This window comes from Carya illinoinensis, chromosome 15 (assembly GCF_018687715.1).
Source record: "Carya illinoinensis cultivar Pawnee chromosome 15, C.illinoinensisPawnee_v1, whole genome shotgun sequence".
Taxonomy (NCBI): Eukaryota; Viridiplantae; Streptophyta; class Magnoliopsida; order Fagales; family Juglandaceae; genus Carya; species Carya illinoinensis.
The window spans coordinates 31,167,730-31,191,076 of record NC_056766.1 but is presented as its reverse complement, the minus strand read 5'-3'; the positions used below and the strand labels follow the sequence as shown (position 1 = coordinate 31,191,076).

The 23,347-nt window shown below is 34.7% G+C and overlaps 2 protein-coding genes across 38 annotated transcripts in view; both read right to left on the bottom strand.

Annotated features, from left to right (window-relative positions):
• Positions 1–23,347, bottom strand: part of LOC122297760 (disease resistance protein RUN1-like) — a 43,321-nt gene that overhangs the window by 9,478 nt on the left and 10,496 nt on the right. For 26 of the 37 annotated variants that reach the window (XM_043107932.1, XM_043107937.1, XM_043107934.1 and 23 more), the window contains 5 exons: positions 22,061–23,168; positions 21,587–21,862; positions 20,797–21,494; positions 18,710–19,060; positions 16,357–18,025 (listed from right to left, as the gene is read on the bottom strand). The exons of 2 other annotated variants lie outside the window; for them this stretch is intronic. In XM_043107932.1, coding sequence (XP_042963866.1) covers positions 20,973–21,494; positions 21,587–21,862; positions 22,061–23,168 — 1,906 coding nt within the window. In that variant the 3' untranslated portion in view covers positions 16,357–18,025; positions 18,710–19,060; positions 20,797–20,972. Of the gene's footprint in view, positions 1–16,356; positions 18,026–18,709; positions 19,061–19,478; positions 21,495–21,586; positions 21,863–22,060; positions 23,169–23,347 lie in introns of those variants that run through there. 9 more of the 37 variants (XR_006238880.1, XR_006238881.1, XR_006238883.1 and 6 more) reach the window with 7 other exon arrangements.
• LOC122297764 (disease resistance protein Roq1-like) overlaps positions 6,898–23,347 on the bottom strand; it is a 73,658-nt gene continuing 57,208 nt past the window's right edge. The window contains exon 4 of the mRNA XM_043107958.1: positions 6,898–7,176. The gene's annotated coding sequence lies outside the window, so the exon portion shown is untranslated. The remainder of the gene's footprint in view (positions 7,177–23,347) is intronic.

The window sequence follows — 23,347 nt, the reverse complement described above, 5'->3', positions numbered from 1 at the left end:
GTAGGTCAAACGTGTTAAAAGGAAAGACATAATGAAACTTCGTGGCAACTTCCGTAAAGTCATTTGATAAGATGTATTATTTTTCATTTAATAATCCACACTTCAATGCACACAATATCTATATATGATTATTGTAGACCAGTGGATTAAACGTGTTAAAATGAAAGACAAAATGAAATTTCTTGCAACTTCCGTAAAGTCATTTAATAGGATACTTGTAAACATGTTAAAAGGAAAGATAGAATGAAACTTCTTGACAACTTTTGTAAAGTTATTTAATAAGATATATTATTTTTCATTTAATAATCTACACTTAAGTGCACACAATATCTATATATGATTGTTGTAAATAAGTGGATCAAACGTGTTAAAAAAAAAGATAGAATAAAACTTCTTGACAACTTTAATAAAGTCATTTAATAAGATGTATTATTCTCATTGAAAAATTCTAGACATAAGCCCCACACCCTGCACACCCACTTAAAAACATGTCATTTTACCTTTTTATCCACGTAATAAAAATGATTCTAGACATGTTTGTAAGTAAAATAGGATTAAAAGGTAAAATGACATATTTAAATGGATGTGCAGGGTGTGGGGCTTATGGGTAGCAATGCTCTTTTTCATTTAATATGTGTTGTGTTGCCCACTTAGCTCGTTTCCAGTCTGGTTCGTGCCCCAGAAAGTAGATGCAATTGGGTGATCTACCTCACATACTCAGGGGCATCTTGAAAATAGAGAGCAAAGGCCATCGAGTAATGAGAAGCTAGCGCCCTTCGGTCTTTTGTTTTGTTTTGTTTTGTTTTTTTTTTTTTTGGTTTTTCTCTTGCAGAACATGTAAATTGGCTAGTAAACGGAATTAATTATAAGTAAATTAAGAAGAATCAAAGGTCTAAATGGAATTAATTATAAGTAAACCTAAATATATATGGGCTTGTGTTTTTGTTCGAAACCGTGTTGACTAATGGGGATGTTAATCCTGATCAAGTAGGCCAGGCGGTTGATCATCAATTTGGTCCAAAGGATGGAGCCGAAAAATTGATTATAATTTTTGTGACTTCTATGCTCTTTAAAGTGATTGCTTCTATCGGTCTAAATTCACAGTACTGAGGGAAATTGAAAATAAGGCGTGGTTTGGATTGTAGTGAAAATGAGACTTCGTTTGGAAAATCTAAAACTACTCTAGGTGTAGGTCACGACCTAAAATCCACTAAAAAAATTTATTTTGTTACGACCAACTATGGAGCACTCACATGACCCTTATAGCAGCTAAACTATTATGATGATACTTTTGGTACATGATGAATGTGCGTAAATTAAATGTACCCATAGACATACATGTGCACATTTTTGCCATCCTTACTGACATGAATCTTCATATGAGCAATAGTATCCTGAGTAATATCATTAGGGTAGCACTACAGCTACCGCTAATTGTAGTGTGTGTTTTTATTGTTGTCCTTTTTTTTACATGTATTTTTTTAACACTTAAAAAAAAAAAAAAATCACAACGTTATTAAAAAACACTTACTTAATCATTAAGACAAAAAAAAAGGCAACAGTAGCCCAAGCATTTCCCATATCATTAAGCACATTAGTCAAGATTGTACAAAAGAAAAGTCAGATTAACAAAATCTATAAAAGAAGTAAAGACAGTTTGCATCCTTGAAAATGCAAAACTAAATGAGTGGTAAAATCATTGAGCTAATAAATTGGGCTCTTTGTTTCCAGGCTACTTGGCCTATCATTTAATCATTCCGGGTTTTTTTTTTTAATTTTTTTTTTTTTTATGTGCTCTGATTTCATGCTTGTATACAATATTGGCTCCCCAACTTATATAAAACGGTACCCACAAACGATCACCATCATTGGGAAGAATACAAAGTTGAACACAAATTGTCCACCACCTCTAGCTGCTTAAACGATTATAAATCGGAGTGCCATCGAGAAGAGTGTAGTTCTATGATAAAGTCACTATACCACAATATAAATTGGTATCAACATGGAGCAACAATATATCTCAGATAACAAGTCAATATTTCTTTAAGCATTTTTTGATGCAATGTCAAACAAAAGAAATAGATGCAAGCTATCTTGCTTGTGTCCACACGTGAAAAACGATATTGTAACACACTTTGAAAGAAACTCTTTTCTCTTACTCTGTTCTTCTTTTGCACCAACGTATTCTGGTTCAGAGTTAGTTTTAGATGAGGCCACTGTTAGTTATATGCACCTATCATGGAAAATTGTCTTAGAAATTCAATGATTTACCAAACTTCTTAGCTTCTCGTTCTTTCCATATCATTCAGTCAGTCCAGTAATGTTTTTCACTTTATCAAGTCAATCAGCCCTCCAAACTTCTTAGCAGCCCTCCAAGTCAATCACTTGTAGAGATCTCATGTGGCTTGCCTTGAAGGACGGAGAAAATATGGAATATTATACTTTTTGTGACTTTCTATGCTCTTTATAGTGATTGGCTATTCGGTCTAAAGTTCACACTGCAAGAAATTTAAAATAAATCTAATGGTTTTTTGTAAAATATAGTTACTTTTCTTCAAGTTGGGTAATAAATCTAGTATGGATGTTTGTTTTATGTAGAATGACTTTAGTTCAAAACCGTGTAAATGGCAGCAAGTTGGCTTACCCAGCATATACTTGCAAGGTATGTTTGTGCTTGAAGAAGATAAAACAAGTTTAGGTACTATGGTCAAAGAACTTTCTCGGAAAGACATAAGAAGCTCTTGTCCGAGTATCAAATATTCCATGCACAGAGTAATCTTACAGAGGTTATAAGCCTAGGTGCACTTTTATGGTAACTTTTGGCACAACATAAAAAAAGGTAATTACTACATGAGGGAGGCTGATGTTGGATGCTGAATTTATATAGAAAACAGAGCAAAATACAGAGACATTACGATAAGAATACGTTACGCATCTCAATGCATGAGAACAGCGCTGCCCTTAAATGTGGAGTAATAATGTTTGATTTCAGATGAGATGAAGTCAAGAAAAATACATCCCAGTTCCCAAACTGCCTCTAACATCATGGAAAATTCTAAAATGCTAAAGTTTTCACTCTGTGTTTAATCTATCAAGACTGAAAATGACAGAAAATGAGATATTAAATAGGTGCCAATGAGCCAATGATCTCAAGCTCCCCAAAATAAAAACTTTTTACAGAAAAAGCGCCAATTCTAGATTGTCACACTACTAATTCCGTTGCTTTCTCATGACCTCCAAGTTCCATTGGGTTGAAGGGACTTGGTTCTGAAGCGTGTCGATTTTCTTGTATTGAAAGTTGTTCATGGAAGCAGGAGAAGTGGCAGCTACAAGATCAGGAGCACTTGGTTGGCCATGTCGCTTCTTTCTCCTCTTTTGGCATACATCAGCTTTAGTGTTAAATACATTACATTGGCCTCTGGTTTTAACTTTGATTCGTTACATCATCATTATCCAAATATAGCTCATCCTTAACGAAATATAGCACTTCATTATGATCGATATGGCGTACACAAGTTGAGCCGCCAATGGTTATCTTGGCATCATGATACAAATAAATCCAAGCTCACGATCTTCTTTAAAAAACATAAGGGGCATATACTATAATTTCGTTTATATCCTCCGAATGGTGTGGCCCCTCAATATTTATTTCCCCTTCTTTATCCCCCTCTTGACAATTTCATTTTCTAAAAATTCTTTCTGATACCAAAACCATTATGGAATCTGAATTTCCAGTAACACAGTGGCATCATAGTGTCCCTGTAAAACAAATATCGTCATCATCATTTCTTTTAAAGTCATGCATCCTATATAGAATTGAGAGAGAGGATGAGACACGTACATACATACCTTCCACAGTAACGAATTTGGCGCTTTATAACTCCAAATCTTCTCATGCATTTTGTTGCAGCCGCTCAAGATAATACAATTTAGCAATCTGATATGGCTTCCATTGATAATACAATTTAGCAATCTGATATGGCTTCCATTGAATTCCAATATTCTTCATACTTCTCGAAATCCTTCTAATGACTTGCTTCCCTGACAATATACATTTTCTATATTTAGTGATATATTTCCCCACCACATCTTACTTTCACTTTAGCTATATGAACTAAAGATAGTTTCATATGGGAGGTAATAAATAGTTTCATATGGGAACTAAAGATAGTTTCATATGGGAGGTAATAACACATCTCCATACGATTCTCCCGGTCACCCATATGGCAACCCCAATCCATGCAACGGCTAATTCAGAAGCGTAGGGTCTGGCTTGGAATAGACAAGGAGAAAATGGCATAACGCGATCAGAGAGAAAGATGGTGAATTTGGGTGGCTTTAGACCAGGAACTAGAATAGCGAAGCATTCTTTGAGCTGTTCGGATAAAGCGAGCCATTTGAGGTTGTCCCCCTCCCTCCGCGTCAGCAAGCTGCAAGACAGTGAATTTAGGGGTCTTTGGAGATGTGACGAGGCCACTATTAGTTGTAAGTATCAAACTCTATCCTTCGATTTTACATCTCTATCCTTCGATTTTACATCTCAGTCCATGAGAATTAAAATCATTTAAATGTGATTTAATGACTAAGGATAATGCAAGAATGAGCTACAATGAAGGAATATAACTCCATAATACTGAACTATCAGAAAATAAAAATCAGGGGAAAAAGAAAAAGCATTTGCATTTTCTGGTAGGTTTGGATGGCCCTTAACATCTGGGATATTATATTCTCTTAGCAATGCCAAAGATGAAAGAAAACAGACAAATGTGGCTAAGAAACTAAAGAAAAGAATATCATCAAACCAAAATACTTCTTGGCTTTTGCTGATCAGTCATCGTCAATCTTAATCGAGAAAAATTCTTCAGGAGAAATCCATTTGCGAAGTTACATTTGTTGTGAAGAAATGAGGAACAAGTGATCGATTTGTACCTTCTAGAACATCTGTATAACCTCCCAATCTGGGCTGACACAAACTCCCTGATCATTTTAGAAAAGAAACGCAAAAATAAAGACAAGTTTATCCATTCTTGAAAATGCAAAAAAAAAAAAAAAAAAAAAAAAGAGTGGTAAAATCATTGAGCTAATAAATGAATGGCAAATACCAAATCAACTAAGTCTTAATAAAGACCAGAGAGAACAAAAGAAAATCTCACCCGAAATTCCACTTGGGCTATCATTTAATTCAATCCATTTTTCTTCTTTTATGTGCTCTGCTTTCATGCCTGTATACAACATTGGCTCCCATACTTATATAAGACCGTGACCAAACACGTTCCCAAAGAGGATCACTAGGATTGGGAAGAACACGAACTTGAACCCTCAAATTGTCCAAAACCTTTACTCAAATGATTCTAAATCAGAGTACCACATCCATACTTCATATTGGCCTACGATACTTTTCGTTACATCATGACCATACAAAAGTAGACCTTTTTCACTATCAATACGGCATACACAATTTGAGCTGATACTGGTTATCTCAACATTAGGAACAAAGTACTCAGCATTGTAATCTTCTTTAAAAAATGTAACGAGATATATTACAATTCCGCTTATATCCTCCAAATGGTGTGGCCCTTCAATATTTATTACCCATTCTTCATTTCCTTTCAATTGGACATCATCATCCTCTCTCTTAGCAATTTCATTTTCTAAAAATTCTTTCTGATACCATAACCACTCTGGAATCTCATTTTTCGGTAACACAGTGGCATGTCCCTTTTAAAATAATATCATCATCATCATTTATTTTAAAGTCATGCTTCCTATATGGAATTCAAAGAGAGAGAAAAGATGAGACACATACACACCTTCCATAGGAATGGATTTAGCACTTTATAATTCCAAATCTTCTCATGCATTTTGTCGCAGCCATTCAAGACAATTCCTTGTAGCGATTTGATGTGGCTTCCATTGAATTCCAATATTCTTGACACTTTTGGAAATCTTTCTAACAAATTGCATCCCTTAGCATCTACCAATTCTATATTTGGTGGAAGTTCTAAGATTTCTTCAAGTTTCTCGCAATCTCTCAAGTCAAGCTCAATAAGTGCAGCAAATCCTTTTATGCTCGTGGGAAGGCTAACAAATTCACTTCCTGATAGATCTAAATAAGTCAAAGTGGTCGAAGAATCAAACATGGTAAAGAAACATGATATTGGAAAGAAATTTGATTCTAATTAGAAACAATTCTGACGATTCAACACTTGTAATGCACTGCTTCCATTGCTTGAATTCGTTGGAGGCACCAATTCTTGGAGTTGTTCTTCATTCAATGAAATCTCGTCTTCCATTGTTGTAGACCCAATAGCTAGAATTGATTGTCCACCATACTCCATCTTCTTTACTCAATTTGTACAACTACCAAATATCCCAAGACTTTCGAAATGTTGCAACTGAAGAATAATGTTAATTGGGAGATGCTTAAGGTTTTTGCAGCCATGTAGAAATAATTCATCAAGTCTAGTAAGATTGCCAATTGATAATGGTAGTTCTTCCACTGCAGTGCACGATAGAATTAATCTAGTTAAAGATTTCATTTCACAGCCAATTTTAGGAAAGCGACGAAAGCTTGAGCAATGACCAAGATCAAGGCTGTGTAAAGATCTCAACTTGAGGCTTATTGGAAAAATTTCAATATTAGAGCATCCAAAAAAAATTCAATTTACAAAGATACTCCAGGGATCCAACGGAATTATGCACCTCAACTAAATTTGTACACCTTTTGACAATCAATTCCTTCAAATTTGGGATGCTTGAAACATCTGGAACTTTTGTTAAGAAATCACAATCATTGAATTTCATAATTGTCATATTCTGTTAAAAAAAAAATTGAAAGAAGTTTAGCACATAGATTAAAGAAAAAATGTTATTGAAGATTACAATTGTAGATACCTTAAACTTGATGAAGCTTAACTCCCTGATGAAGCCACCACGCATTTTAAAGATAATAAGTTTATTTCCACGGAAATTGGGTGGCAAAGATTGTAGCGGATATTCAAACCAATCAAGTACTCTTAATTCGTTGGAGAGATAATTAGGCCCACTTGAAAAACTTGCATTGTGATTGATAAGCACTCTAAGTCTTTTCATCTGTACAAATGCTTCAGAATTCAACTTTATCACGTCTTCACCTTTGGGCATTTCTATTATCATGCCTACAACTTTGTTTGTGCCCTGGTACGTAAGCGAATGCACAAAATTGTTAACAAAATTACTGCATAAATTTAAGCATCAATTTTCTAAAACAAACTAGTATTTTCTCATTACTGAAATGTTAGGATATTAGAAACGAAAAAGGACATTTAGATATGATCGATACTTTTATTCATTAATGATCTTAGTTAAACAGAACCTATTATACATAACTACAAATTCATATATATATATATATGTTTACATATTCATTTATATATTACTTCATGAGGCCAAACTTTTCCGCTAGATTTCATTTTTAAAAATGGAAATAAATGTGAAACTGAATATTTTTATTCTTACTCTTACCATGCTTTCTTCCAACACATGACGGACATCTTCATGAAAAAACAATCTACTATGTTGACCAGGTTCGTTGGGTGATTCTAGACGAACAATTTCTCGACCCATATCTTGTAGCAAGTCATGCATCCAAACAAATCCACCTTCAATAGTAATAAGACACTTGTCTTTAAGCCTGTCGATACCATCATCGGAAAAAAACCACAACTGTCAAATATGTTCATGATATTCGGCAAAGGTTTTCCTTTGAAGAAACATGCAATATCAAGGAATATTTCCTTCTCATTATTATGTAAACCTTCATAACTCACTAAAAATACTTTCTAAATATTTCTATTGGGAATGTTTTTATACTTATTCAATGCACTCTTCCATTGATGTGTACTTTTACCCTTTAGATATGAACCTAGCACTGCTAAAGCCAATGGAAGGCCCTTAGCATATTTTATTGCTCTTTTAGCGAGGTCCACAAACTCATCAGATGGTTCATCTTTCCCAACAGCATGCAAGCTAAAGAGCCGAAGAGCTTCGTTGCCATCCAAGAGCTTCAACTCACGTTTTGAATCAACTTTAGCGTTATCTAGTAAACCTTGATATCTCGTTGTTATGATAATTCTACTTCCCAAACCAAACCAATCGCGATCTCCAACTAATTTTTCAATTTGGACCAACTCATCCACATCATCAAGAATTAGTAGAACCCTTTTAGAGTGAAGTCTGTGCTTAATCACATTGATTCCTTTGTCAATATCACGAACATCCAAACTTGTTCCTAAAATATCAAAAAGAAGGGTATTTCGCAGCTAAATCAAATCTCCAGCTTGTTTTGAAATTTCTCTAATATTACTCAAGAAACAACTTCCTTCAAATTTAGAATAAATCTAGTTGTAGATATCTTCTGAAGCAGTCGTCTTACCAATTCCACCAGTTCCGAATATCCCTACAATACGTATAATATCATTCCTTTCAATACTTAAAAGTTGATAAATGTCTCGTTTACGACACTCTATCCCAACTGGATACTTGGCAACGTTTAGAGGTGTTTCATTTGCTAGTCTTAACTCCACCCATTGAATGATTACCTCGATAAATTCTGATTCTTTCCTATCAATATAAAATAGAAGATAAATTAACAAGTAAGAGTACTTTTCACAGTAAATGACACATGAAGAATAATAATAATAATATAATATAATATATGATTTTCCCTTTTTTTCCTTCATAACAAAGTGATAGAAGTAGATTACGATGTCAAAGGGTAGCCTTCCTCCTTCCTTAATCTAAATGTTTATATATTAATTTGTACATTTCTTATGCTCTTGTTAGACTTACATTTTCATTCTCATTTGTATAAACAAACTTTTTAAATATATATATTTTTTTGTCCATTCTCGGATCTCCCTTAAATCTAAAACTTATAATTGGAGATCAGTATTTATGAATCTTAATATCTAGAAACAAATTGCAACTAAAAAGCAATGCTTATTTAAAGTTGTTTTATTTTTCTTATGAGGGTATGATTTCACCTCATAAGAAATAAAAAAAAAATCCCCATCCTTTTTCTTAATTATTTTTGTCCACTTCATTTAGTTGTTTTATTCCTAAATTTAAATTTGTATTTTTCATGTTCTCAGTTTCTCCAATAAACTTGAAGGTGAAATTAATGCAGTAGTACCAGATATATATCTTTATCAATGCCGAAATTGTCTAAGTTTTCTTCATAAAGTTCGCTTTAACATCACACACACACACACACACATGCACATATGTGTGTGTGTGTATTCAAAGAAATCAAAAGTACCTGTAATTCTTTAATTTGACCCTCGACATATTGGCTAGTTTTTCTAAAGCTGCCTTCCACTTCAGCACTTTTTCATTGCCCTCAAACCTATCTTTAAGTTTTGCAAATGCTTCTCCAAAACTTCCTTTTTGATTTATTACCTCTGATGGATCTACGTCGTAAAATACTGGTAGAACACTTTTTTTTACTGTTTCCATACACTCAAGGATCTTCAATAGTTCGTTCAAGCACCATCTGGATTCTGCATAATTTTTAGATAGTACAATGATGGAAGTCATTGACCCTTCGATAGCTTGAAAAAGTGCTTGGGAAATTTCCTCTCCTCTTTTGAGCCCATTGTCTATGTAAGTGTTGATTCCCCTTTTATTTAAAGCATGGTATAGATGAGAAATAAATTTTTGGCGAACATCTCCACCTCTAAAGCTCAAGAATGTGTCGTGAGTCCATGGATGCACGGAAGAAGAAGAGGACCGGAGAGAGGAAGAAGCTCCTTGCAAGGCCATGGAAGAAGTGGTTGTCTTCTCTGTATGTGTGATAAATGCTTCACAAGAGAGGTGCAATTATAGAGATGTACGGATCAGAGAAAGGAGAGAAGCGGGGATGTTCCTTTATGACTTTCCATGCACTTTGATGTGATAAATTCGGTCTAAAAGCACTAAAAATTGGAAAAAAAAAAAGAGAGAAAGAAAGAAAGGTTGTTTCTCACTCAAGAAAATCAATAAAAAGAACCCAAAAGTATAGAAATTGATATAGTATGGGCATGTTCAAAAACTGTGTATGTGGGGTACGAGTCCCCACATGAGCTCCCCTGCCCCTCCTTTACATAAAAAGTACTCTTGCATGCAGTACCTACCTTGCAAATATTTGAAATTTTTAATTTGATCTTTGATTTATATAATATTCACTATTTTTAAATATTATAAATATATTTTTTAAATGTTTTAAAAATTCATAAAGTATTTTAAATTTATTTTATATTATATACAACAAGAAATTAAGGAACCATGCATTCATCATAATTAATAAGTGATACATGTGGGTCAAACGTGTTAAAATGAAAGACAATGAAATTTCTTGTTCACTTCCATAAAGTGTCATCTAATAATTAGGGATTGATGTTGAACGATCAATTTTTGAAAGGAAAATACTTTAGCTACAAAAGGATTATACAAAAATAAATCTACAAACTGATGTGGCTTGATATGGTACGTTAGATTGTAAAGTTACTTTTATTATAAACTAGATCTAATGGATTTTATGGAATCACATCAGTTTGTGAGTTTACTTTATATAATCTATTTTTGTAGATTTGTAACAGTTCTCTTTATGAAATAGCGATCCCAAAGTACATATAAGGGTTAACAAATAAGATTAGGCCTCGTTTAGTTACACAGTTCATCAGATGAGATATTTTGTTGAAAGTTAAATAAAATATTGTTATAATATAATTTTTTAATATTAATTTTGTTTTGAGATTTGAAAAAGTTGAATTATTTATTATATTTTGTATGAAAATTTATGAAAGTTGTAATAATTATATAAGATGAAATGAGATAGTTTGGTTTGCCTAACCAAACCAGACATTAAACTTCAATATTTGAGAATCAATAAATTAATAAATGGAATGGGTTTTACGTAGAAGCACTACACATAAGAGCAAGTTAAGTTTTTTTATAATTCATGTCAAGTTTAATAGTTTGTGATAGAAAGCATTTCGCTCCCTATGGAAATATTTGAAGCTTTGGACAATAATTGAAGAAATCAAGTAAGTTCACACTGGAATTAATTATCAATAAACCTAAATATATATGGATGGACTTGGGTTTTTGTTCGAAACAGTGTTGACTATTGGGGAGCTGAAAACTTGGAATATGTGTTGTGTTGCGCAATGATTAATTATTCTCAACACTCAGTTGTGTTTGGGTGTTAAGAATACCTCAACACTTCTTAACATACTTCACTACTATTTATTATTTTATTATAAATTTTTACCTACTTTTTATTACTATTCATTACTTTTTATTACTATTCAATATTCTATTATTACATTTCACCTACTTTTTCACTACTATTCACAATATACCTCAATGCTTCTCGACAACCAAAGCAATTACTTTAAAGTGATTGCTTCGGTCTAAGTTCACAGTATTGCAGAAAATTGAAAATAAGACATCATCAGGATAGTAGTGAAAATGAGACTTCGTTTGAAAAAAAGGCCTTGCTAGATGATATGATAAATTGTGAATAATAATGAGATAGTTTGTAGATAATAGTGAAATAATTTGAGTTCAGATTTCTGAGTTCACATGGTAGGAAATTGAAAAATAAGGCCTTGTTTGGATAGTCAAATGAGATGCATAAATAAGAAATCTGTGAATAGTATTAGTGGTGAAATAGTTTTTGAATAATAGTAAAATAGTTTGAGTTAAAATTTTTATTGGATTTTAGGAAATGAGAGAAGAAAAAATAATTAAAAATATTATAAAGTTAAAATATTATTTAATATTATTTTGTCACACTTTGACGTAAAGCACGTAAGTCTTGATTTCAAGGTCAACAACATCCATGTAAGTCTTGATTCCACTTTGACGTAAAGCATGGTTTAGATGAGAAATAAACTTGTGATGAACATCTTTCCCTCTAAAGCTCAAAAAGACATCATGATTCCATGGATGGATATATGGAAGTAGATCACGATGATAAAGAAGAGGAAGAAGATCCTACTTGATTGAAAGTGTGATATCCTGTTTTTAAGTGTATTTTTATTGAATGATTATTTAAATTATTATAATTAGTGGTTCTCTTGTTTTAAATTTAACGTGTTAATCGTTAGACTATTTTATAATTTTTAAGTTGTGAAATTTATTTTGATATACTTTCTTAATATTAATTACTGTTTATTATTTAAATTTCACTTTAATTTAAATTACTTTATTTTTGGATTTATTATGTTATTTTATTTAGTTACCATATTTTAATTTAATTTATCGTTTTTAATCATGTTCGTTGGATCAATTTCGAGACCCCAAGTTGTAAGGACTAGACCTCATTTCTTTCTCTTCATTTTTTCTTTTCCCCTTTTTCTTTTTCTCCTCTTTTTCTTTTTTCTTTTTCTCTTTTTCCTTCTTTCTTTTTTCTTCTTTCTACTCTGCTTTACCCCAGCCTACGTGCGACCCCCCCTTCTTCTTCTCTTCCATCCTTTTCCTTCCCCTCCACCCAGCATCACCATGTGCTGCCCGTGGCCGTCACTACCCAGCCCACCCTCTTCCCATCCTGCCAGCAACCACCCGTCTCTGTTCTCAGCCCTTCCAACTCCTCTGTTAGCCCCCACTGAAATCCCCAAGCCGTGGCTCCCTTGAGCTTGCACGCCGCGATCGTGCCACCATTGGCCACTATCTCTTCACCACTTTACCACCGGCCTTCCCGTAACCTAACCCACCCATCCTCAACTCCAATCTGCCGCCCTTGAAGCCCCTTAAGCTGTATCTCTGATTTATGCTTTTTGGCTTTCAACCGCTGCCCACGCCGCCACCCACAGCCAACCACCACTGCCATTAACTTCATCAACACCTTTAAGCTCTTCCTTGGCCATCCCAAGTTTTCGTTTGTCCCTTTTCAAAAGTTGGGATTTTGAGACCCACAGCCTTCACCCAAATTGCACTATTACGTTGCTGTGCCGCCACCTCTTGCACCTCCTTGATCCTCCAAAAATTATATTTTAGCACTGTAAGTATTTTTCAACTAACCTTTTGAGATTTAAATATATTTTGCATTAACAAATCTTTGTGTTCTGGTTGGTTGCACTAGACGTTGAATCCGAGGAGTTTAGGGGTTTGTTGGATTGGAGGATAGATTTTTTTGTGTGATTGGTTTATGTTGAGATTAGTTGGCTGTTGATTATTTGTGTCGTGTCTTGTACATTACATAATTGCATGCATGTTCATGTTTGTAAACGAAAATTGATTTTTCACAGAATTGCATGCATGATCATGTATATATTTGAAAACTGGGTTCTCATGTGAGAAATGGTTTTTGGGTGTGTGTGTATCACGACCCCAAGCCGAGATGAGGTATTATCTCGATGGAGCTCCTTTGGTCACTCGGGAGTAGAATATACTAAGTAACGTCTCCTAGGTTAGCATCAACGAGATCAGACGGGATAGTAATGCTCTTGTGCCGACTTCATGGCCCCTCTGCTGGCAAGGGCTAGAGGATACTTGGCCACGAGCGCGTTGGGCGCAAAACTAAGCATCGCTCGTTATGAAATCACACGCACGATCATTACTCGAGGTGTGGCAAAGGAAGCTAGGGTGTGCGGATGGTCACTAGGAGAGATCGTGGTGCATACGGTTTAAAAATGGATAATGGGCCATTTTTCGGGAAAATGTCAGGTTTCGATAAATGGATTTATGTGAACCATTTTCTTGAAAAATTAGATTTTTATACTGGGCAATTTTCTAAGAAAATGGTAGATTTTTTTTTTTAATGGAAATGGTTTTGGGCCAAATGGAATTTTTGGTATGCGTTGAATAATAATCATTTTATGAGAAAATAAGGTTTTGGGGTTTCATGCATATTTCATCTTACGCACGTATATCTGTTCTTATATGAATATATTTTCATCTCTTGGGTTGTTTGGTCTATTACTTACTTGCGGTACCGTTTCATGGTACTATAGATTTTGATGTAGTTGAGGATACAAAGCTTGAGGGTGTGGCTCCGCTGAATGAGTGATCGGGGATCACTTTCTCGTGGGATGAGATTTGTTTCCCGCTTTTGGTTATTATATTTTGGTTTATATATGTTTTAATCGAATAACTATAATATCTTTTGAAACGCTTATATTTAAGTGAATTCTGTATTTAACAATTTTGGTACTTAGTTGACTGACTTTAACTTATCTGCTGTATCTTTTGTCTTACACGTGTTGCATATATACACACTTAGCACTTGTTATTGGGGTGTGTGACCCATGTTATCATAATCTCGACATCTCGATTCCTACATTTCCGTACGTGGGAGTTGGGGGAGTCACACAGAGACCATGGACGACGTTGCTATACTCTTGAGTATGTGCGATTACTATTTACCAAATGGTTGAATTTTAAAGCATTTATCGCAAATAAATAATTTTAGAAACTTCTTGGCAACAACGACTCCATTCAAAGGGATACTGGGGATTGATTAATTAAACGTAGACTTCTTTGGTTCTTCCCACTACTACTTTTCAAATGCGCTAGCTGGTGAATGCCCTACCAATACTTTTCATTTGATTGTTTTATTCGTTTATACTTTTTCAGTAAAACCTGAGCTATAAAAAACACAAGATAACAGAGCTATATATAAGAAGAATGCCATTCATGATCTCGATGTAAAAGACTTCGTTTGTTTCACTGTAAAACGACACTTGATTTGGGACATGGGCCGAACTAGTTTGGTTGTCAAATTTTTTTCAGATTTTTTTTTTTTTAAATATAGATATAAAAATATCTCAAATGTGGGTCAAAGAAAGCAGAGAACTGGGGATGTTCCTTTGAGTTTGTAATTGCCGGTAAATTTATAATTATAAGGGAAAATATTGAAAATGTGTTCCCAATGATATACTTTTGTGAGTACTTTCCATGCGCTTTGACGTTAAAGCAGAGAATAATGAGTCGTGTAATATCCCGTCTAAAAGCACTACAAATTGGAAAAAGAAAGAAAGGCTGTTTCCCACTCAAAAATATCAACAAAGAAAAACCCAAAGTCTAGAAATTGATAGTAAGGGTTGTTTAGAAACCGCGTATGTGGGGGCTCCACATGAGCTCCCTTGTCCCCCCTTCATTACATAAAAACTACTCTTGCATGCACCTGCCAGCTTGCAAATATTTGGAATCTTTAATTTAATAAGATGTGTATGATTGTTGTAGACAAGTGGATCAAATGTGTTAAAAGGAAAGACTGAAATTTCTTGACAACTTTCCATAATGTGTTATTTCATAATTAGAGGTAGATGTTGGACGATCAATTTCGGTCTCTATGAAAATAATATTTTATGATTTATTTATTTATGGATATTTAAAATAATAAAAAGTAACAGTAAAAGTCCTCACAGTTGTGCGTACTGTCACCCCCCCTCCCCTTACGTAAACATGTTTGCAATCTTGCTCTTTAAAGTGAGTACTTTTATTATTTATAATAGAATGATAAATTTATAAAAAATTTCTCCACTTAAAATCATTGTAAAACTAAAGAAAAAAGCTGGTTATTTTTCTTCAAGTTGGATAATAAAAGAGTATTAATTGGTAATTTAAATATTTTATGATTATGATAGGTCTCACCACCAAGTTGACAAAATCTCCGAATTAAAAATCGTTAAATCATATCTTCAAACGACGTTACTAGTATGGAGAGATCGAAACGTGTTAAATCATATCTTCAAACGACGTTACTAGTATGGAGAGATCGAAACATGTTGAATCAGGACGTGATAAATCTTCAATCCTTCTATGTCGAAAAATTCCAAAGCCCAAAATTCATGCAGAGAATTAATTAGTGAATATCTTGTACAGATGTTTGTTCTATGCAGAATGAGTTTAGTTCAAAACCGTGTAAATGGCTGCAAGTTGGCTTACCCAGCATATACTTGGAAGGCATGTTTGTGCTTGAAGAAGATAAAACAAGTTTAGGTATTGTCAAAGAACATTCTCGGAAAGACATAAAAAGCTCTTGTCCTGGCTGTGTATTATATATACTATGCACCATCTGTTGTAGGCATACGTTAGCTTTAGTGTTAAACTATTAGGAAAATGATATTTACTTTTCTATTCCTTTTTACTTAATTATTCAGAAAATATCTTTTAATAATTTTATGATTTTTTGTTTATATTTTAATATTTAAAAAAATTAAAAAATAACAATAACCTTATCTATAAAGACTCTTGGTAGAGGCTACAAGAAGCTTTTGAAGCCTAACCTGGAGTGCAGAGCAATATTTCTGCTCACCACAAAAATCAGCAATATCAGTAATCAAGTGCGAGCAGCAAATACGTTAATACAAGTGCAGAGCAATATTTCTGGAGTGCAGCAAACACATTCTAAATATTTAATACAACACCGTTGAAAAAAACACATCTGTTATTACATTTTCACCTCAAAAAGACACAAGTCGTCACTAATTTTCAACACGTTTGGGTTTTACTCTGCAGTACAAAAGATGCTTTCACAGATTTCTACATGCTGAATTGAGCTGGATGGCATTAAACTGAAACTCTCGTGTAAATATACATTCACCACAAGCTGAATTGAGCATGTACTAAAGTCCTGTGCTAAGAAGTAAGAACATTTGCATTCAAGTGATTTAAAATTAAATCATTATTGAAAAAGTTGGATAATGATGTATGTAATGGTGTTGATGATCAGGAAGTGGATAACTTTCATGTCACCTCTGGCATTGAAGACCCTCGGTCAGTCGAGCATCTACTAAAACAAAAGGACACAGAACTCAGAAGTGACTCCTAGGGGAAAATGTGTCTCTACTTGTTCACATTATGTCTTTAAGGTTGGTTCGTCTGTCTCTACTTGTACATATACTTCAAATAAACAACAGCAGCAGCCACAATACTTCAAATAAACAACAACAGCAGCCACAATACTTCAAATAAACAACACTAGCAGCCACAATAAACAACAACAGACTTGGACATAAAATTCAGAGTTTTTACTTCAATTCAGGAAATCTTTTAGCTCTATATATTCAAACTCAAAGCTAATAAAATCCTTTCAAAACCAGCATGAAAAAATGCTTGTTAGACTTGAGCTATAGTCATCTCTAGAAGCTAATTATTTACATGTTGAGTAATTATTAAGTAGTCTTAAAATACAGATATGTGATCCTCCCAATCCATCGAGGATGGCATGCCATTAGAAATGGACACCTACAAAAATAATTTTAATATCATGATATGTTCTCAATAGATTAGAAAATACCAAATTTTGTTTTTGTCTTCCCTATAAAAGATGAGAATTCTTAGCGAATGAAGGCGTGGAGAGACGTGGTGGGCCCATCTTCCTTACTTTTTTAGCAGCAAGTTCCGCTAGACATTTCCACGTGCCTTCAAGTCTTGCTTTGGTCTCATCTTCTCTAACATTTTTGTACAAAGCAGGAGATAGATTCTGTTTGATCAAGATCTCAATGTGAAGGGGAGAAAATTTCAGAGGAGTCCAAGTGTTTACATACAAGGAGCTTGAAGTGGCCACAGATAAATTTAGTGAACTAAATTATATAATAGGAGCTTGAAGTGGCCACAGAAAGTGAAAGCAGGTAGTAACTGAAATCCTTTCACTACTCGGGAAACAGCATGATTATGTAGTAATTCTACAAGACTAAAACAATCACAATAAAACAAATCAGTCACATATTCTACAAGACTAAAAATTGAAAATCCCAAAAATTAAAAATCCCTTGATTTTTTTAGTGGTTTTGGTTCATCTAAAGTAATGAGCAAGCTTGGCAACTCAAAGATTCTGGATGCCCAACCTATATTTGATTGCGATGATATAAATCAGAAAGCACATGATAATGATTGATTGGAATATGAGTCATTTACTCACCACCCCCCCCAGTTGCAATTCTAGATCCATCAACACTAAAAGCTATGCTTTTCTGTGTACCAATATCTTGGAGAGGAGATAGTTCCTTAGCCAACAGCCTTGCGGTCTGATTCTCCACCATAAAACTCAAACAATCTGCATGTCATAAAAAAAGTTGTTGAATGAATGGACAAATAGAAAGCCTCAATAAGAAAATATCCTGATGGCCTTAACCACCACCCCCCCGCAGGTGGCGGCACTGGGGGGTTCCAGTAGTTCATGCAGATCGTTTTCAGAGAGTAACAATCATAATTTCTTTCTGCCAGTATCAGTTACAGGAAACAAAAACAATGTTGAAAAGCCACCTGCAGTGTGAGAAAGAGAGAAGCACTGTTCTCTCTTGGCATATTAGGCGCCCCCCCCCCCCCCCCCCCCCACATGCAGCAAGTGGCCTGCTGCATCGAATACACATGCACCGTTCGGTGCTTTTGTTTCTATTAGGCGCCTCCCGTATTTTCAGCATCAAATTGCTGCACCGAAACTGATCAAGAATTGCTGAAGAGAACTTCTCCTATAAATAGGAGAGTTCTGATCTGCAGAAGGAGTAGTGGGAGAGAAGAAAAATAGAGAGAAAGAGGGACGTGAGAGAGAGATAGAAATTTGTAGAGTGATTTGTAAATCTCGTACAAATTCTATAAAAGAGGCTCCAGTGGACGTAGACAATTTGCTGAACCACTTAAATATTGTCTTGTGTGATTTTCGGATAGGCCGGTGGCACAACAAACAAAAAAAAATGAAGGGATATCACAAATTGTGAAAATTAATAACAAAGAGACTCACTTGCAGCCACCCATAGTGATAGAGCAAACAATGTCTTCAGTGCACCGCAATTGAAACGAGATCGCCATCCACTTGTTCAAGAACATAGGTGGTCTAAAGGAGGAAGAAGAGAAAAACAAACAAACACCGAGGGAGATAAATCTCATAATTATGTTCCTCTGGTTGCTGAGTAATATGGCAACTATGGATTCGGCTACTGATATGCCTCATCCTCCTGCACCAGACCAGCTCCCCTGATTGCTGCTTTCATATCTCTCTGTTATTACTTTCCTTGTATACATCTTAAGCTACATCTGTTGAAGATCAATGGAGCTGCTGAGTTGGAGAACCAAGAAACACAGTCATCATCACCTGCATTACCATTGGATGGCAGGTCAGTAAAGAAAGGAAAAGCAATCGTGTAAGGAAATGGGAAAGGAATTCTGAGGAATAAAGTTTCTGTCCTATGTGCAGGCCATGTCCAGACCATGTCCTTTTGTTTGTATTCAACTTTCATTTCTGTAAAAGCAGTGTGTGCAGGGTAGTGGTAGGATGTACACATTGCAGAATTTTGTAAGCTAGTGACACATATGTAAGTCTATAAAGAGCAGACCCTCTTGTACAGAAACACGATATATGAATATACAAAAGCAATTCATTTTAGTTTTTTCCTTCATCACTCTGATAAGTTCTTGGTGTTTTCCATAAATTCATTTGCATTTGCATTTGTTTTAACATCTGTATAGTCTACTCTTGTAATTCTATATATACATGAAAGCAATTACTCCACTTGATATTGAAGGAGATTACAACATTTGCATTACTGTCAATATTTCTTTATGGTATCAAAGAGCCAAAAGACCAACGTCTAAGAGAATCCTGCTCCCACGGCATCCACTACCATTTCAGCTAGTCACACACTTGAAATCCTCCTTTTTTTTTTCTTTTCTTTTTTTCCTTTTTTTTTTTTCAAGGCAATGTCTCTTTCTGCCCCACTTAGCCTACAAAACCTTGTCACCATAAAACCTACTAAGGATAACTTCCTCCTATGGTGAGCACAGATTCTGCCATATCTCAGAGGCCAACAATTGATTGGTTATGTTGATGGAACAATCCCATGTCCTCCACCAACAATTCATATTACTTTCAAAGACGATGACACAATCCAAACTATTCCCAATCCAGAATTTTCTCAATGGTGCAATCAGGATCAGGTAATCCTTGGTGCTCTCATGTCTTCTCTTTCAGAATCCATTATCACCCACATGGTGGGTCTTGAAACATCCAAGGATGTTTGGTGTGCTCTTGAGCGCATGTTTTCCAACCATGCACGAGCAAGAGTGGTAGGCATACGCCTTGAATTATCCACTCTCAAGAAGGGCAACATGTCCATGTCAGAATATAACTCCATTGTCACTTCTCTTTCTACTAGAGTTGATCAGTTTTCTCTTGAAGATGCATATGCTCATCTGTTAAGCTTTGAACTCAGACTTGAGAAGCAAAATTCTGCTCTTGATATAGCCATTGGCTTAGCAAATGTAGCCACACGGAATGATCATTCACGTGGCCGTGGTGGAAGGACCCCTCAATGATCTTTTCAAAATAGTAGAGGCAGGCAAAACCGTGGCAAGGCAATTTTTCAGGAGGAGGATCATGCCTTGTTTGTCAACTGTGTGGAAAAAGTGGCCATAATGCAGTGCAGTGTTATCATCTGCTTGACTTATCTTATCGGGGTACCCAGCCACCTATGCAAGCTTTTGTGGCTCATCCACAAACATCCAATACTAATGCATAAGATAAAGCTATTTTTGGTATTTTCTGATTACTGCAATGTAAAATACTAGATAGTGTTGGGTTAAAAAAATAAATAAAAAATCAAAGAATGTCTTTTCCAAAACAGAGACACTCGTGAAGAAAATAATAGGATATTTGAAATCAAAAAGGACATTTGATATTTTTATTGACCCATCTTAATTAAACAGATTCTATATATAACTAAAAATTATTCAGATTTACACAATATATATATATATATATATATTTCAGTAGGTTTCATTACAACAAAAGGAAATAAATGTAAAACTAAAGAATTTTTTTGTGTCTCTTACTGTACTTTCTTCCAACAGGTGACGAACATCTTGTGAAACCATAATCTACTACATTTGCCAGGCTCTTTTGGCGATTTTAGTCGAACAATTTCTCGACCCAAATATTATAGCAAGTCAAGCATCCAAAAATATTGATTACACTCATTAACAATTTCTCGACCCAAATATTTTACTGGCTAGATTGTCCACCAATTTCGAAATTGATGGCCAATGTTGAGGAACTCCTGTTTTGTAAGATGAAAATTATTTGTAAGATCCTTCTCCAAACTCGCTACAGTGTCCTCCAAATTCAAAATTGATGGCCAGGGTTGAGGAACTCCTCTTCTGTCGATCTTTCCCTTCCTTTTCATTCTTCTATACCAGATGGGCTCCGCAACTTTTGAAGAAGACTGATCTATCTTCACGAAAAACTTCAACTTGTAGATTTCAGGGAAATTTTGAAGTCTTAAGCAACCTTCAACGCATAGACATTTTAGATGTCTAAACTTGAGGCTTGTTGGCAAACTGGTAAGCTTAGTGCAATGGGCAAATGAGAGATGCTCAAGCTTATTTAGGAATCCAACAGAAGCATGAACCTCAACTAAGTTTCTACAATAAGCAACATCCAACCGCTTTAAATTTGGCATCGCAGAAAGATCGGGAATTTTTGTCAGAAATTCAGAATGAGAGAAGTTCATTCTGTCCAAGTTCTGGAAATTCTGTAAAGCAAAATTGGAGATAAAGTTAACTTCAAAATATGTTTGCAACATAATTAAAAAGGAGAAAGAAATGTTTTAATTAATGGTTGTACCTGCAATCCCACTCCCAATTCCTTGAGGAGGCTATACCTCATTCTAAGATCAACCAGTTTCTTTCCATGAAAATTATTTGGCAATGATTGCGATGGATATCTACTCCAATTAAGCACTCTTAACTCGTTAGAAAGATAACTAGGAGCCTTAGAGAAGCGTGCATTATGATTAATAAAATATCTCAGATTTTTCATCTTCGTGAATGCCTCTGAACTCAAGCATATCAAGTCTTCTTTAGGTAAATCTATCAGCATGCCTTCAATTTGGTTCGTTCCCTGATGAGACAATAGAGTAAATTAAGCATTAAATTCTCTATATAATAGTTTGGTAATTGGTCTGTTTCGAATAAGTTCGACACTGCAACATAATAGACTTTTGTGGACCAAGTTTTTGGGTTGCAAAAAATTAGTATTTTCTTGTAAATTACCAAACATGCGTAAACTAAAATCATTTTTGAAAGTCATGCATCTTACCGTATTTTCTTCAAGTACATGGCGAATATCTTCATGATACCACAGCCTACTGCGTTTGCCAGGCTCTTTTGGGGATTTTTCTCGAACAATTTCTCTACCCATATCTTGTAGCAAGTCATGCATCCCAAATTTATAAGAATTATCCATGGTTATGAGACACTTATCCATGAGTCTTTTTATTCCAATATTTGGACATAAACCACAACCATCTAATATTTTCATCACATAATCTACCTTCACTCCCTTAAAGAAACATGCAATGTCAAGAAAAATATTCTTCTCACTTTCACGCAAACCATCATAGCTCATTCTAAGTATTTTTTGAATCTTCTCATGAGGAATTCTTTTGTATTCTTCCAAAGCACTTTCCCATTCATATATACTTCTACCACGTAGATCCAAACCAAGCACTTCCAAAGCTAGTGGAAGGCCCCCAGCATAACGTATTATACGTTGGGTAAGTTTCATGTAATCATCAAGCGGTTTCTCTCTTTTAAAGGCGCACACACTAAATAGCTTTAGAGCTTCATAATGGTTCAATTTCTCCACTTCATATGTTGCATCAACTTCATGATTACTTAGTAAATTTTGATCCCTTGTTGTTATAATGATTCTACTTCCTGAACCAAACCAATCACGATTTCTGGCCAAAGCTTTCAACTGTCCCCAATCATCTACATCATCAAGAATTAGAAGAACTCTTTTATAACAAAGTTTATTCTTTATCACATTGATTCCTCTGTCGATTTGGCCAATATTACCAACCCAAGATGCTCCTAGGATATCAGAAAGAAGAGTCTCTTGCAGTTGAACCAGACCATACTCGCTCTTCGAAGTTTCTCTAATGTTTTTCAAGAAACAACTACCTTCAAATTTGGAAGAAATTATGTTATATACCTCTTTGGTAATAGTTGTCTTTCCAATTCCCCCAACTCCGAAGATCCCTACCATATGTACAATATCATTCTCTCCAATGCTTAAAAGGGAATATACATGCTGCACACGAGATGCCACTCCAATTGGATGATTGGCAACCTCAAAGTATGTTTGATTTATTATTTTTGAGTCCACCAGTTGAATGATTCCATGGATAAATTCATATTCATTCCTATCATGTCAAAAGAGAAGAATTATTAACAATTATACTTATTACAACATTATTAAACATAGAAGCATTAATTAATATCATTAGAACCATTACTAATAATCGTGTAAAACATTATTTTACTAACACGATCCTTTTAATAGAATTAATTAATTACCATATTATAACGACATAAGAAAAAG